General features: G+C 41.7%; 1 protein-coding gene across 1 annotated transcript in view; it reads left to right on the forward strand.

The window, feature by feature from the left end:
* The window catches only part of PID1 (phosphotyrosine interaction domain containing 1), a 78,874-nt gene extending 65,691 nt beyond the window's left edge, over positions 1–13,183 (forward strand). The window contains exon 3 of the mRNA XM_042878521.1: positions 11,241–13,183. Coding sequence (XP_042734455.1) covers positions 11,241–11,717 — 477 coding nt within the window. The 3' untranslated portion in view covers positions 11,718–13,183. The remainder of the gene's footprint in view (positions 1–11,240) is intronic.
* The last annotated feature ends 2,799 nt before the right edge of the window (positions 13,184–15,982 follow it).

Raw genomic sequence — 15,982 nt, forward strand, 5'->3', positions numbered from 1 at the left:
ACAACATCCGTCAGGTGTTTTCTTTGGCTGAGAATCACCTGTTGCGGAGTGCATAAAAAATTGAAGAAACTTGGATTAGGAGAGTATTATTCCCTAACAGGTTATACCGTGAAAAAAAAAGAGTAGTTATACACTTACCTAAGTCAGAGCCTTCTTTGAGCATTATCCATCTACATGGAAGGAATTGCGTTCATCCTCTGTTGACCATTACAGAGATCTTCCAAGCCTAAGATAATGGTTATACCAGCTGACAAAACCCAGAGATATACATCCTTTTCCACACTTGTAGTACACCCTTGGATACAAATTTCTGTTCTCTTAGCAGGTGGGTGTGTCGTGTGCATAGTGTGTCTTTCCTTTGTTTTCATTAAAAAAAAAAGAAAAAATGCTTCAAGAATGTGGCAGCTTGGTTACTGGGACAGAGGAAGAATACGTGTAAGTTAAACCTATTCTTGCCATTGCATCCTTGATTTAATTAGTTCAAATACAATATCTTGTCTATAGCTGACTTTGTGTTGTGTACAAAAGAGTCTGATTGTTACTCAGAAAGTGTGAAGAACGTTATCCCTTGTGCCTAAAGCATAAAGTGAGAAGGCTGTTTTCCTTTTAAAAAGAAGCCCTCCAGAGGTCCAATTTGGTTTACATCAAAGAGAAACATTTGCTTTTATGATTTCTTTCAGATAGTTTGTAGTACAAGTCCAAACCCAATCTGTAAGAAGTAGCCAAAGTGATCTTTGCCTGAAGTTCTTACTTGCTAAACCTAATTGTGCCAGTTATGTGTTTTTCCAAAGTACAGCAACCTTGTGTAACAGAGTAGATTTTGCTTTGGTATGTGGTCCTGTGCTGTCATCCTCCTGGATTGCCTCCAGGAGAGCACAGGTGGCAGTTCTGCTGGGATCTCACAGCTTCTCTGTTTTTATTAGCCTTTTCTGGCTGGTATCCTCTATGGTAATGACCCACCCGTGGGATGCACTTCCTTTGGATGACTTCATGGAATTTCTTCTGTTCATGTTCTAAAATTTCTGCCCAGTGTCTTAAATTAAACAAGTCTGGATAAACTGTTCAGTATTCATTCTAATCATTAATTTATGATCAAATTATCTACATTTGAGGTAGCGTTCTTATGAATGACCCAGGGATGACTATGAACTATCCAATGAAGAGTGTGCTGTGGTTTGGATTTATCTACCCTGGGAATGGTTCAGCAAGAGCTTTTTGGAATCTATATTATCTGTTACATGACTTAGTTTTTCAGGTAGGGACTAACTTGTATTTCAGCTTTTTCTCCTTGGGAAAAAAAGAAGATTCTCCAGAAAAGCACTGTGTGCTAGCTGCCTTTGCCTCGAGTGAGAAACAATTTTTCCATTTCTCCTCTTTTAAATTTATATATATATTTATGTAGTGTATGTGAGTTTCTTCTTGTAGTAGCAGGATATTTTCCCACACAGGAACAAATTGGCCTGTGTAGATTTAAGTTTTTTGCATACGCAGCTTAAACTTTAATGTTGTTCTTGGATTTGCCCTGGTTTCTACCTGGTTTCAGCCCTGCAGGACATATTGGCTTGTTCCTATGAGGAGATACCAGAGGAGAGGAGTGCAAGGCTAGAAGCAGGTAATAGGGCATGAGTAGTGTAGTGTATGCTTTTACTGCAAACATCAAAGTGTCCAACCTACAGTAAATTCTGTGTTACCCTAAATGCTGCTTTCTCTGTCTCTTAAGCATTTTTTAGGGAGCTGTGAGACACCTTGTTGATGGAAAGCATTCCAGTAACTGTTTCTGTGGAGAACACTATCATCAGACTTCTAGGATTTCTATCAGCTATACATCGTAGTCATAGCTAGGCAATGTTACTAACTGTGAGCTAATGAGATCTCATTGAGGCTATTGTGCTGCAGAGTGGCGGTTTTGTAGGGAGGGATGCATTTTGCTCAGAGACATCATAGACCACCTGTAATGTCCTTTGCTTGAGGAAGTTGTCTTTTGTTGTCATGCTGAAGAGTGATTTCAGAGTGTCAGTGTTGTTTTCTTCAGTACTGAGACTTTCATCCCTGTTTATACCAAGCAGCAATTGGAGTAAAGGTGCCCAAACTTGAGTGGCAGAGCATTTGCTGGGCTCCCTGCTGTGCAGGGCTTTGCTGTACAGTCCCTGCGACTGCCAGGCTGCAAAGAGGAAGATAAAAAGGGAATAAATGGGGCTGCAGCTGTATTTCTTTTTCTCCTAAAGCAAGGTGGGATACAGAGCACAGATGAATGTGTTGCTCAGCAGCCATTCTGAATTCGTATTGATCCTACCGTTGCGTTTTGGCACTGTATTTTTATATCCTTTCTTTCATAGTATACTAAAAATACAGAGATCCTCTGCAAATACAAATCAGAGCAATCTTTTTAAAATCCAGACGGTTGTTTTGGTTGGCTTAGAACTGCAAGATTGGGACTTTTATGTAATGTTATTGATTATTATGTTTTTAACTGAGGTATTTATTTTTCATGAGGACAGTGAGTCACAAGACAAACAGTAGAAGTCTGATCTATTTCCATCAGAAGTAGTTTCTTTTATTCCAGATATCACCAAAACTTGCAAACCAGGTTGTTGTTTGTCAAACAGAGCAGCAGTAGGGCTGTTTACTACAGGTAGTGTCACTAAATCTATGCAAAATCAACTTCAGGGCCAGTGAAACTATGAAAATCAGTTTTTGCCCTTTGTAAGAGTGATGACCTCTGTAATATCAGAGAAATGAGCTACGGGTATGAAGGGAGCTCTTAGGAGTTTGCTGCCTGTACAGCTGGTGTGAATAGTGATTGCTCTGACCTATAGCCTTCTGAATTATACCGCAGGAAAGCTGCTATAGTAGATACCTAAATTGAAATAATGATAACCAGAGCTGCCTGCAGAGAGGACCTTTGCCCCTCTCCCCTTCTCTCTTTCAGAAAGTCCTCCACTTTGGAGTGCTGCCTTCCAGTCTCTCCAAACCAGATGTCTTCCTTTCATTTCGCCTGAACTTGGCACTGTAGAACTCTTCCCATCCTGCTTTTTTTTTTTGCTCCAGGTTATTCTGGATGGTGCTTTTTGGCTGCTGTGTAGACTTATCATCTTAGAGCTGAAATATGCTGGGAGAGTGGGTTGGGGGTAACACAGCTTTTTTGGAGAGGTATGCAGGTGATGCAGGGATTAAATTAGCTAGACTAGGAGGGGGGCTTCCACACCAAGTCACTGTAAAGGACCTTGTGTTGCCTGGAGAGATTCCTAGGAGATGAAGCTCTCTGGGACCAGGCACCCTGCATCACTACCCAATTCACTGGTTCCTTATGTAGGCTGAGGATTGCTTTTGGCTCTTTCTGTTCTGGTTGGAAACAGATTACCCACCTGAGCCAAATGGAAAGTGACTGCAATGAAGGCACAGGCCAACACTAAATCCATTGTGAAAACAGAACGTTGGAGACACTGTGAACCATGGCTTTTGAAATGAATTTAATTTGGTATGGCATCATGATCTTCTAGGCCTATACTTACTCTATGGGACGTGTTTGGTTTTTTTAAATCTTTGTTTAGTCTGCTAACATAACGCTGCATTGTTAAGTGGGACAGTGCTGGTTAGATGGTAACATGATGTCTTAAACCACTTAGAGGCAGTGATGTTGTATTCTTTTTGTCTTTACACAGCCTGGGTTGTTATGCCCCCAGAATGGAATTTGATCAAACAAATATAAATGAATCAGGTGTATTTATCTGAAGACTCAGTTAGCAATAAAAAGAGCCATTTAACTGTATTATCTTTTAATAACATATTTAGTGCTTACTATTCTGTTGAAATATGCAAAGTCTGCTTCTCGTTGTTTCAGTGTAAGGGCTGCAGCCCAGTGTAGGCTGTACAGTGTAGTGTATTACTTTGGCAGCTTTGGAATAAAACTTTTCCCGGAGATGCTGTAAATTTTGAGTGCTAGAAAAAAATCTCTTTGTTAAGTCATGAAGCTCATTTCACATAGTGATACATGGAGGAGATGTAAAACTAATAATTCTGTTCTTTTATAGGAGACTTTGAAGATGTGGGTATAATTGTGTTTATATGGCAGTTAATATTTCCGTGGTCTCCTTTTTTCTTGGGGGGAATGCATTTACAGTATGGGGAGGATAGCAGAAGGAACAAGAGCTGCCATTTCTGGGACTCTTTTGTGTCTTTGTGGTTTGTTTTGTGATTACTGTGCTTGGGTTTTGTTTTTGTTTTTTGCTTTTTTCCCCGATTTTACTGGTCTTGCAACACTCAGTGGGAGGAAGAGCTGAAATGGTTTAGTTTTCATCCTTTTAATTTATTTTTTAATCCCTGTTTCTCCTTCAATATAGGCCTAACACTTCTTGAAATACAAAAACAATCTGTAATCATCTTCAGCTGGCTCCTTTCCCTTTTGCTCTTAATTTCAGGTGTTGTTAAGCTGTGCCAAAAAGCAAGCACAGTTGAGCTATTTGGTCTCAAGAAATCAATATCTTAGTAACATGGGTTTTGCTCATTTTTATTACTTGGCATCTTCTTTTGAAAGGAAGAACTAAAGGGGAAATACAAAGATCTCATGGGTAATGCTCAAAGAACGGAACCCTAAGAACAAATCTCTTAACCATAAAAGATCCTGAAAAACATGCACTTCTCCTGGCTTTCTGGGAGTACTTCAGTATCCAAAGTGTTGGAGAGTATATAAAGTGAACATGCCTTAGTGGAAGCAGTGGCCCACATTATACAGCCGTTCCTGTACTCATCCTTTGCATGCTCCATTAAATACAACTGGAGGTTTTCGTAGGACTGATGCCAACATGAGCTTTCAGTGAGCTGGAAAGGGAAAAAAATGAAAGCAACCAGCTCGTTCCCCCTGTACCCATGTGCTCCTTCCCTCTGTTACAAGATAACAGCTGTGAGGAAGCTAGGACCGAAAAGCTTTCTGAAACATGATGAGTTGCTTAATCTGATTTCCATCCTTGATAAATATTATAAATAATGTGTAAGAAAAGATGTAATGATGTAATTTAAGCATGAAAATAAATGAGGTCCTGTACTGGGGGAGATTATTCTCATACAAACTTACGCCACGTTCTCCTAGCAGAAGAGCCTTCTCAAAGTAACTTTTGAAGGGATAGTTTTGGAAGGATTTTGTCTGAAGGGTTGTCCAAGTAATTGTCAGTAGTAACTGGAGCGTGGGTTGGTTTTCTTCTTGCTTCCCTGGCTGCTTCCTCATCGCTTCTCCTCACGCTGAGAAGTCTCCTGAAGACAGCAGGAAAAGACCTGGGGTATCCGAGAAAGGATTTCTACCCAATAGTGACTGAGCATAGATAAGGGAAGTTATGTGAGGCAAGGAGAGGAGTCGAAAGAGGAAAGTGATCTAAATATCAAGATGAAAAATAATTCAGAATAAAAGCAGTCATAATCTTGTACATTTGGGTGTCCAGCCATCCTGCTGAGGTTCCTTATGATCTTGTTCATTCATTTATGTCTAGCACTGCAACTATTTTAAATTGCTGTTAGAATTTGTGTGATTCCTTGACTTTTAGATAGTGCGGTATTCACTCACGCTGGGACCCAAGTGTCTCTGAGTACAAGCTAATTTCAGCTTGCTAGTTCCACTTGATTTCATTTCAGACTCATCTCCACAAGCCAAACCACAAAAAGAGTTTCCTGTCCAGTGGAAAATGAAATGCAAAAGAATATCCCTTTGTTGTTAATGGGTGGCTGCAGGGAGCGGTGCTGTGGAGGATGCAGAGCTGGCTCTGCCTGAGGTTGTCTTTGGGCTTGGCTAACTGGGTTTTGCCAGTTGGACAGAACGTAATAGTCTGCTCTTACTGAGGACAGTAATTTTATATCCCGGATAGTTTATAAAGAAACTCACTGAGCAGCAGTCTGGTGTAATACAAGGTGAAAAGATCAGACTGCTGCATTTCTCAGGGTTGTGTGTCCAAAGGAGAGCTCACTTGCTGCCTTCTTTATCCTATACTGGCTATTTGGCTTGTGGAGACAGTTTGCTTTTTTTTGTTTGATTCCTCTCAATTGATTCCAATTAAGCTGTAAAAGGTAAATCTTTTCCAGCACATTTATTTACCAAACATGAAATTTATCAACCATCACCATTCCCTCCTTGCCTTCATGCAGTGGTAGGAATTAGGGCTTGAGCCCCATGGGTGCTCGGCTCTTTGGAGCTTGGTGTTCCTGCTGCTCACCCAATATACCACCATGGGAAGCCTGGCTGGCAGCTCCCTCCCCAGAAGAAGGGTGTTCCCTTCTTCTTCTAGAGCTGCATTTTTGTTCCTCAGCAAGATCTGATGTTAGCAAAGGGTGGCAGTTCCTCTCCCTCTTAAACTGAAGGGCAGCCATCAGGCAATGGTTATTTTCCATTAGATGGTTGCCCAGCTCAATCTGCTCTCCCTCTGAACTGCTTCTCTAAAATAAAACGCTTCTTCACACGTATCTGTGAGCCACTGCACTTACGGAGCGTTTCTGTGGAGCCCAGCAGTTCCCACAAAGGCCCCATGTTTGTGCTGTGAAAGCTTTGCCTGGAAGGCCTCTGTGTGGGCAAAGCAGCCACGTCAGGCAGAGGAAACTGTGCAGCCTTTTTGCTCCCCTTAACTGAGTTAGCTTTTTGGGTCTTGAGCAAACGTTGCTTGAATGCAGATCACAATATTTGCTTAGTGACCCAGTGGAATGTCTGGGATATTTTTATTTTTTCTCCAGAGCCAAAAAGTGCTCTTTGGCTCTACATCCCTGCACTGCTGGCCTGAAGCAGTCGCTGCCCATGCGCAAGCAGGGCTGGGCCAGGCCAGGCCAGGCCATGGGACGTCGGCTGGCAGCGAGTGCTCTAGTGCTGCGCTGGTGGTGGTTGATGAAGGTACTGTGAAAGCACAGGGAGAGCATTGGGTGCTTGCTGCATGCTCCCACTGCAGCAATGCCTTGTCTCCTGGCTGGCCTTCCCGATGCTGTACTGTGTCCCTGTCACTATAGCTCTGGCAGACATCATGGTCAGTCCTGCCAGGCTGCACCAGGACTGTGGGAGAATAGAGAGAATCCAGAGATATCTGAGCATGCAGAGATGATGATAGGAAGGATAGAGAGCCATATGGTGGGGGAGAGAGTCACCAGCGCTGAGATCAATTAAGATTCCAGCTTCTTCAGGGCTGTTGTAGTATCCCAGCTGGCTTTCCTTTTCCTCTCCCAGGGCCAGCCACTGCCTCTGTGGGATCAGCCACTCAGGATCATTAACCTTCTCTCTGCTGCTGTTACACTCTGTGATGGTGCTGTTTCGGTAACAAATACTGTACTTCATATCAGAGCCTGGACTTTGGTGATTGCAGATACGCAGGGTAAATAACTGATGGCTCAAGTCCAGTGCTTCATTTCATTTTTTTTTTTTCATTTTCTTTGTTAACTGTGTTAACAAGGCGCTTGTTGTCTGATGTCAAGGAAAGAAGATATATTAAATAATCAAGTAGTTCATTTTCTGTATGACTTTTTGATCACAGTCTTGAATGAGAGCTCCTGGAGTCCTGTGTGCGTCCATGTTCCCATGCCAGACTCCTGTGCCAAGAGAGCATCTGCCCCTGCGTAACGTAATAATTATACCTCTTTACAGCTTGGATCCACTTTCCTGGAACAATCTTAATTGACAGACTGGGGATGGGGGACAGAGGGAGAAAAGGAAATTGGGCTACTTGACTTCTGGAGCTCAGGTGAAGAAAAATTTATGGCAGAACCGACTTATAATGTGGAGCTTTTTGTGCCCAGTGGGCCATCAGCTGCATGGTGCTATGGAGCTGTGCTTGGTATGTATAGGAGCTGAGCTGTTCTTTTCTCAGACGAGCTGAAGGTAAACAATATGCGCTCAATTATGAAGAAAGGAACTGTGTCTGAAAATTGAAAAGTCCTTATTACATTTGACATCAGACTGTGATAGTAGTGAAGATTTCTGTCAGCTGCTCCTTTGGTCTTTTTAGAGTTTGTAATTAGGCTTTGTCAAGCCTAGTTATTAAAGCATATTTTGACTATATTTTACTGGACTGAAGACATTTAAAACAACATTAAAATTCTCCATGGTTTTATGTATCCATCATAGGGAATGGAAGACACATCATGTATGTTGACATGAAGCATCTTTATGTGTCTGTGGCTGTTATGAAAGGCCAAGGCATGGTGTTATTCCACTGAGGACAGTTTTGTCAGATACTGACATCAGTGTTGGCAAGTCTCTAGGGCAAAATAAGGAGCTCTTCAGAGCATGTTGGCTTTTCCTCAAGATTTGAATGTTTGCAAGCTCAGAAGTGCTGAAACCACAAGTATTTGGTGTTGTGTTGGGTGGCAGTGGATTGCCTGCAAGAGAAAGATCTGATGGAAAGTGCCAGTTTTTGCAGAGAGGATGGAAAGAATATAGATAATTTTTAACATGCACAGGGCATCCACAGGGAATTGGATCTTCCAGGAATCCCTTGGAAAAATGAGATGCACAAACCGAGGACTGCAAGAACCATAAGGAAATATATTTCTTCCCCTGGAAGAAGATACAATATGAGATACTTGTGTTCCTTAAGGTTAACACAGTGGCACTGATAGGCTTTTCCGTTCCCTTCCTTCCTTTTTCTTTTTCCTTTTTTTTTAACTTTGTGAATGCCTCATTATATTGTCTAAGCATAAGTATTTATGAATGTGTCCTCAGAGGAAAATGATTGTATATAATGATGATGCAATGCGTTGTGTAAGGAAGCAACTTTCCAAATGCTGCTACACCGTTATGCCATGGCACACTGGGGACAGTAAGACTGTTAAGTCCATTTTGGTAAGTGAGCCATCACCCCATCCTTCTCACTAGCTGCTTTGCCCCTAGTGTGTGCATCCAGAGTAATTCACCACTTTTCTTCATCTAATAACTTTATTTAAGGAATTACTTTTTAACACCAGAGCTGGGCAGCCCACATGGGAGTTGGTAGCTGTCAGGGTGCAGTTGGCAGCAGGGGGAGGAGCAGCCTCTGCTGCTGGTGGTGCCCTGAGCATTGCCTGGGTATCACTGCCAGCATGCTGCGGTATCTGCCTCTTGATGCAGCCCTTCTCTGCTGGGCCTCAGGTTTTGGGTTCAACTCTGAGGTGTTCCTGTCTGCATACTCCAAGCAATCCTGGTCTTCTCTAGGGCACAAACGTTGCAGCAGTGGCAGCACCTCTCCTTCAGCCATGCATTCAGAGCAGCGTTTGGGCAGTGACAGAGTGCGTGAACAGGAGGCTAATTCTCCTTTCCTCAGGGTTTAAGGGCTTTGTGCAAATCTCCTTGAAGTCTGTGAAGGAATTCTATTGCTGCAGTGGGCTTTGAATCTGACCCCAGATGCACAATTAACTTGCAGCACGTGTTAGTCTTTTGCTGTCTTGCTTGCAAATATGAAGTGGTACTGAGCAAACCTTTGGAGGATATGCTGAGTACCTGTGAACATGCAAAGCTGCACATTGATCTCCATCTTTTCAAAGGAGCATGACTGTGGATGTATGTCAGACTACCCCACAGTATGTTGCAGCTACATACTCTTTGGTCTTTTATGTGCTCTTTGTACACGTTCAGTTGGCATTACAAGCTCTGAGGTTTTCTCTTATGTTACTGTACAGTACTTCAGGGAACTCATCTCTCATCACTAATAAAATAAAACAAAACAAAACTCTGGTAGGTCTTGCCTTGCTAACTGCTCTAGCTGGTGTGGTTCCCACTGTGCCAAAAATTATAAAGCCATACAAGATTTAAAATATTCCCAATGCAGAGGAACAATATTTATAGACAAAGAATAAGACTTATTTTGAAATGTCAGTGCTATGAAATTGCTTTTTTGGCAGGAGTGTTTAAGCCACATGGACTTGCAGTACTGTTTTGTAAGCGTATTCCTTAATTATGACTTAATTTAGGTCTCTGAGCTTAAGAAAACCAATGAAACTAGCAGCAAAATATTTTTTTTTTTGTGGAAAATCTTGTTCATGTGGAACACAAAATTTGTATTCCTTGTGGATTTTTGGTGTTTTCAAACTTGTATTTCTTTCTTTTAATCTTTTTAAAGCATGTAAAAAATAAAATACTGATGCTGTGTACTTAATACAATGTTTTGAAGAAATAAGCTTGGAAAGTGCATGTGATTACTTTTTCCCCAATCACCTTGAGTAAAATGCACATGATATTATAAGGCATCATGAAATGCACCATATTCTACCTCAAACAGTAACTGCTGCAAGAGATAATTTAGAACTAATTCTGCTTTCATATATTTGTTCATAAATGCAGCATTCTAACAATAGCAATAAGGAGAATAATCTGTGTAATTGTATTTTTATAGTATTACTCTTTTTCTGGAGGAAATCTCTTTTCCCAGATTAAGTAGTCTTCCATTCAGCCGTGAGTGGAATAATGCCTCTTTAGCAGCTGAGGAGAGTTAAGGGAATTTTTTTTTCTACAGCCTTAATATGGCATTTTGATAGGGACTACTCCGTGACTTAGACTTTTAGTGAATGAAATAGGGCACAGGCATGAAAACTACTGCTTTTTTTGTGTAGATTAGATAAAAGGAGAAGTAAGCAAAATAGCTGTACAGAAATCTAGCTTAATCACATCTTCTTGCCTTAACTGCTAGATTATTATTATTCTTTCTTAACAACTTATTTTCTTAAATCAGTGTAGGCAATGTCTTAGCCCTGTAGCTCAGCCCTTTTCAAAGACAGAGTCTTGAACAGTTTTGAGCTATTCCTGGCTTAATACTTAAGTAGAAATAGTGGAAGCAGTAAAGAAAACAAACATTTAAATAGTTTTAATTAAGTCTTCTGCTGTGACGGTGCTCTTTTGATCTCTACTACTAGTGTCTGAAAATGATATGAATAAATAATCTGAAAATAGTACAAAATAAAAAAAAAAAAAGGTGGTTAGCATCCCAGCTACCTGAGGCCTGCTCCTGCTAATACAAGCTTAGGGGCATGGGCTTTCAACCTGAGCTTTTACAGGTGACCTGAAGAGAGTGCAATCCCTTGAAACTTGGAGACTGAACACTTTTAATGTTGGAATTTGAATGGTGAAATCATTTGAAGAAACAAATGCCTGGCAACCAGTTTGAAGTTTTTTAATGAAGCGATGAGGTTACAGGGAAGTTTGGGAAGTGAGTTGCTTTTATTTTCCAGGCAAAAGAAAGTTCCCCGGGGTAGCAGGAAGCAACACTGGAATCTAGTGCCTGTGTTTCACCTATCTTTGCTCTTCTCTGCAGGTTACATATTTGGGTAAAGTTTCCACAACAGGGATGCAATTTTTGTCAGGCTGCACAGAGAAACCAGTCATTGAATTATGGAAGAAGCACACACTTGCCAGGGAGGATATTTACCCTGCTAATGCTCTTCTGGAAATTCGCCCTTTCCAAGTCTGGCTGCATCATCTAGACCTCAAAGGCGAGGCAACAGTCCACATGGATACCTTTCAGGTAGCACGTATCGCCTACTGCACTGCTGACCACAACATCAGCCCAAACATCTTTGCTTGGGTCTATAGGGAGATCAACGATGACTTGTCCTACCAGATGGACTGCCATGCTGTAGAGTGTGAGAGCAAGCTGGAGGCCAAGAAGTTGGCTCACGCCATGATGGAGGCCTTTAAGAAGACTTTTCACAGCATGAAAAGTGATGGCCGGATCCACAGGAATAGTTCATCAGAGGAAGTGTCTCATGGATTTGAATCTGATGATGGCTGACTGAACTCATTCGTGATTCAGCAAAGGCAGAAACGGCCTAGGGAATCAGAGCTGATAGATGAATAAGCAACAGTTGAAACTGGGGAACAGAAAGACTGCCAAACCCTTGGCTGACTAGCTTTTTAAATCAAGAGAGTAATTTGGTACCTAAAGATATGCATCATTAAAGTAATTATGTTACATTGAAACCTGCTGCTGTTGTAAACATGAGAAAAAAGCTTCCCCCTCTTTTGCCCCAGATGTCTTGCACCCACTCATTGCTGCCTCTTTCTCATCTCTATAGTTCAGGTGCACACTGCGAAGTAGAGTCATTCCTGTTTATCTTAAAAGACTGGACAGGCAATATTACTGGTTGCTCCTCTGGTGTTCCTAGCTGGGGGATGATGATGCAGAAGACCACGTAGACCTGGAAAGCCCTAATGGCTCCTAAAGAATCTCTCTCTGTGATGCATCACAAAAATAATTTGATCATACATAGGCTAAGACAGCCATACATAGCCTTTTAGACTAGTGGCCTAGCATTCTGCAGTTAGTTCACATTTCACAGATTAAAGAATGAAAAAAGATGCTTGTATGTACACATTATATCATATGCTATCCTTTATTTTATTCATTGTACCTATTTTCTTAATATACCTGCTGCCACCTCTTTCATCAGCACCAGTAGTTGCAGACTGCAGGATACCAAAAAGGGTGGGCCAAACTCCCACAGTGGCTAGGAGTACAGCAAGCCAGCACCCTTATCTGGGCATTTTTGAGCCCTTATTTGCTGCCCAAGTGAGTGGCCCACTGTTAAAGAGTTGAGGGACTCTTGGGTCTGTTGTCAGTGTTTGAACTGTGACTTCTCATCAACCTCAGGTCTGAAGTGGTATGAAGACGGTAGCCTCAACTCTGTGTTCTGTTGGCCCTGGCTGGATGGAGCTGGTGCTTCCTAGTCAGGAAGCCAGGGCTGCATTACCATAAAAATCAAAGGAAACGGTCCAGTAGGAGCCAGATTTGAATAACTGTTCTGGTTGAGAAGCTCATTTTAAGATTCTCATACCTTTCCTTGTTCACAGATATAAAGAGTCATGCCTTTCTTAAATGCAGATGTTTAATAAAACTCCGATAAAAGGAAAAACTTGTTTCACTTAATATTTTTTAAGGCCAAGAGCAGATCAATACTTTGCAAGTAATGCTGCTCCTTTATACAATGCTATTTGTAATTTTGGTACTGTTAGGGGCACTGGGGCACCTTACAGAAGCCTTAAAAGAAAGCAAATTGAAGCAGATAGCTCACTGTGTTTTGTGGGTTTATATGTTTGTATGTGAGTGCGTATGTGCAAGTCCAGTGTTAAAGCATGTAGACTGAGCATGGAGACATACTGAGGAGGGCCTTGAAAATACGCTTACTGCTTTACAATGTATGTAAACTATTCTGCAGCATAAATGCATTCATACTTTAATAAAAAAAAAGTTTGAGTTAAGATGTGGGGATCTTAAGCTGTCTTTCCAAAGCAAATGATACGGTTTTGTTTCATCCATGTGGGTTTTCTGTTCAGTTGCTCGTGGGGAGTGAAAATGTCTATTTATTTCCATTTATTTACTTCCATTACAAGTCTTCATGAGTATTATCATCAATATTTTTTTTTAATGTTTCATGTAAATTATTACTAATGAATTTACTCTCATTAAAAAAAACAAGTTACACTATATAGACAGGATTTATAGTTTTGGCTTTGAAGAAGCCTTCAGAGATACCCCCCCATTAAACCATCAGGCCAGTTTAAATTAACTCTGCTTACAGAAACTGCAGAATAGCTAACAGCTGAAGTGTGTGTAACACTGTAATTCTATAACGTGATGGAAAGTACAGCAGTAGTAGCAGGGTGGCACAATCCCAGGCTGCAGCAATTAATAACAAGCCCAAATGCAGCAGCTGTAGGGCAAAGAAAAACTGCTTACCTTTAGAGGGCCTCCAGCAGGCAGGGATCTCCAGAGAGATCCTCTTGCTTCCACTGCCAACCCTTAAATGAGCTCTGGGAGGGGTGGCTCCTGGCTCCTCCCCTTCCAATCACTGGTACATTGCGTGCACCTGAGCTCCCCTGGGTTGGCCCTGCCTGCCCACCAGGTGCTCAATCACTGGTTCAGGCCATGACTCGGCATTTCTGCTGCAGTGTGGCATCAGACTGTGGGCTGGGGAACAAAACACCAGGCCAGCAGGTTCCAGGGCTGTTTGTTTCTGTATCTTTGGATGATCCTCTGTTTCCAGATACGGCTTTAACTTTTTTAGTTCCTACAATGCTCATTTGGAAGCTGAGGGCTGTGTGTAGGCTGTATGTTGGTCAAAATAAAATCTGAGGCCTGTCACACATGTATCTTTGTTTTTACCAAAGACAAAATGAGGCAACACTTCAACTTTTGACAAATGATTTACACAGAGATGTTGCCATGTTTTCGCATCTTGTTTGAATGTTCTGCCACCAAAGCTGCTGCCCTGGTTCCATCATCTCAGTCTGGTGAGGGCCCTACAGTTCTGCACGTAGCCCATGGCACAGCGGCTGCCGCATGCACAGCCCCCAGCGGCCTCGCACTGCCAGGAGAAGCTGGGGCAGTTCTCGCAGAGGCAGCTCCTGCAGTACCCAGCACCGTGGTGTCTGCAGTATTCCTCAGCATCCAGAGACTGAGGGTTGCGGGGCAGTTTTGAATGACAAAAATGAAGTACAAAGCAGAAAATTCTAATCCCCGTGATCAGAAATTCAGACCATTTGAAAAACGAACCAGATATTTTCTAAGGCTACAGGCGTGCAGGAGGATGTGAGGGAACGTGAGCTCCAGTTCATCTTAGAAAATATGAGATTTGAAAAATAATCAGTTTCATGAGTTTGGATCCTTAGATTACTTTGAATTCTGGCCAAATCCCTCCACATTATCAACACCAAATGTGTGACGCTATTTGCATGAAGGAGAAAAGCTTTGACTCCACAATATCCAGAGTATGAGTTATGGCTGAATATTAGTTGCCAGTAGATACGGAATGAAACAATACATTAAACTCTTCCCTCAATTAATCTGCTGGAAAAGGAAAATCATATTTCCATCAGAAGTCCCTTCCAATTGGCTAAAGACTTTTCTTTTCCACTACAAAGAGCTCAGTTTTGGATCTCACCATATCCCTTTGTGGGCTGACAAGTTCCTTCAGCGTCAGCCAGGAGAACTCCGATGGGCTTTCTTTTTGTTTGTAGGGCCCATAGAGAAGAGTTAAATAACTAAGTAAGTGTGCTATTAGAAATGGAAGAAGAGTGGAGAGCCTTGAGGTCATTAGATCTCAACATCAGTGCAGAGCACCATTAGGTTCTCTGTGTACACTTAGATATATATATATATACATATACATGTGTACATATGCATACACATCTTTAAATTTGATGCTTGCTAATAAGTTTTTCATGCGTTGTGGGTACATGAAATCAGAGGTGTGTTTGTGAAGGCACATCTCCATGACACTGGTCAGATAAATGGCTGACTTTTTCTTTATTTATTTATTTTAGTGGGAAGCAAGTTACCTTGTCTATCTACATATAGCATTTGATATCCTATATTTATTATTTACCATTTACCACCAGAGCCAGCTCATTCCATGCCCAATTAGCTGCTATAAGAATGATGTATGATTGGGCTCATTTTTCCCCGTGGCAGTGGAGCTCTGAATCGAGATCTCTTAAATTATTAATTTGTGTGTAATTGGGAAGTGATAGTTTAAATGTATGGTTGTTATCCTGTTGTCTAGTGTTAAGTCTGCTAAGAATTTATAGAGAATGCATCCTGTGTAGAAAATAGGGCATTCATTATAACTTTTTTCTTATGTGATTTTAAACAGATATGGGGTATTTTTCAAAGGTTCTTCTTTTGTGAAGGTCAATGACAGAGTTTATTTCCTTTTGTGTACAATTTATGGTGACTGGCTGCCCTTATCCACTGCACCAGGAGTGTGTAAATGGGCTTTTTATCTCCAGAGCACCATCTTCCTGCACGCTGCCCTGGGGCCAGGCTGGGGGCAGATACATTGCTTTAATGAAAATGAGTGTATGTCTGGAGAGATGCTATTCTGTCTTGGGCAGTGTGCTGTCTGAAAAGAGTTTTACAATATGTGGGCAGGACAGACCCAGTGCATGTGCTGCCAGTGGGATCACGGCTGCGAGAGCTGCTTGGGTGCAGCAGCTGCTCTTGGGCAGGACAGATACAAACCTGGTTTACCCTGCTGGAAGAGGAGCATCAGATCATGC

This window comes from Lagopus leucura, unplaced genomic scaffold, assembly GCF_019238085.1.
Source record: "Lagopus leucura isolate 7727_CA_CO unplaced genomic scaffold, USGS_WTPT01 Super-Scaffold_100021, whole genome shotgun sequence".
In the NCBI taxonomy this organism is placed as follows: Eukaryota; Metazoa; Chordata; class Aves; order Galliformes; family Phasianidae; genus Lagopus; species Lagopus leucura.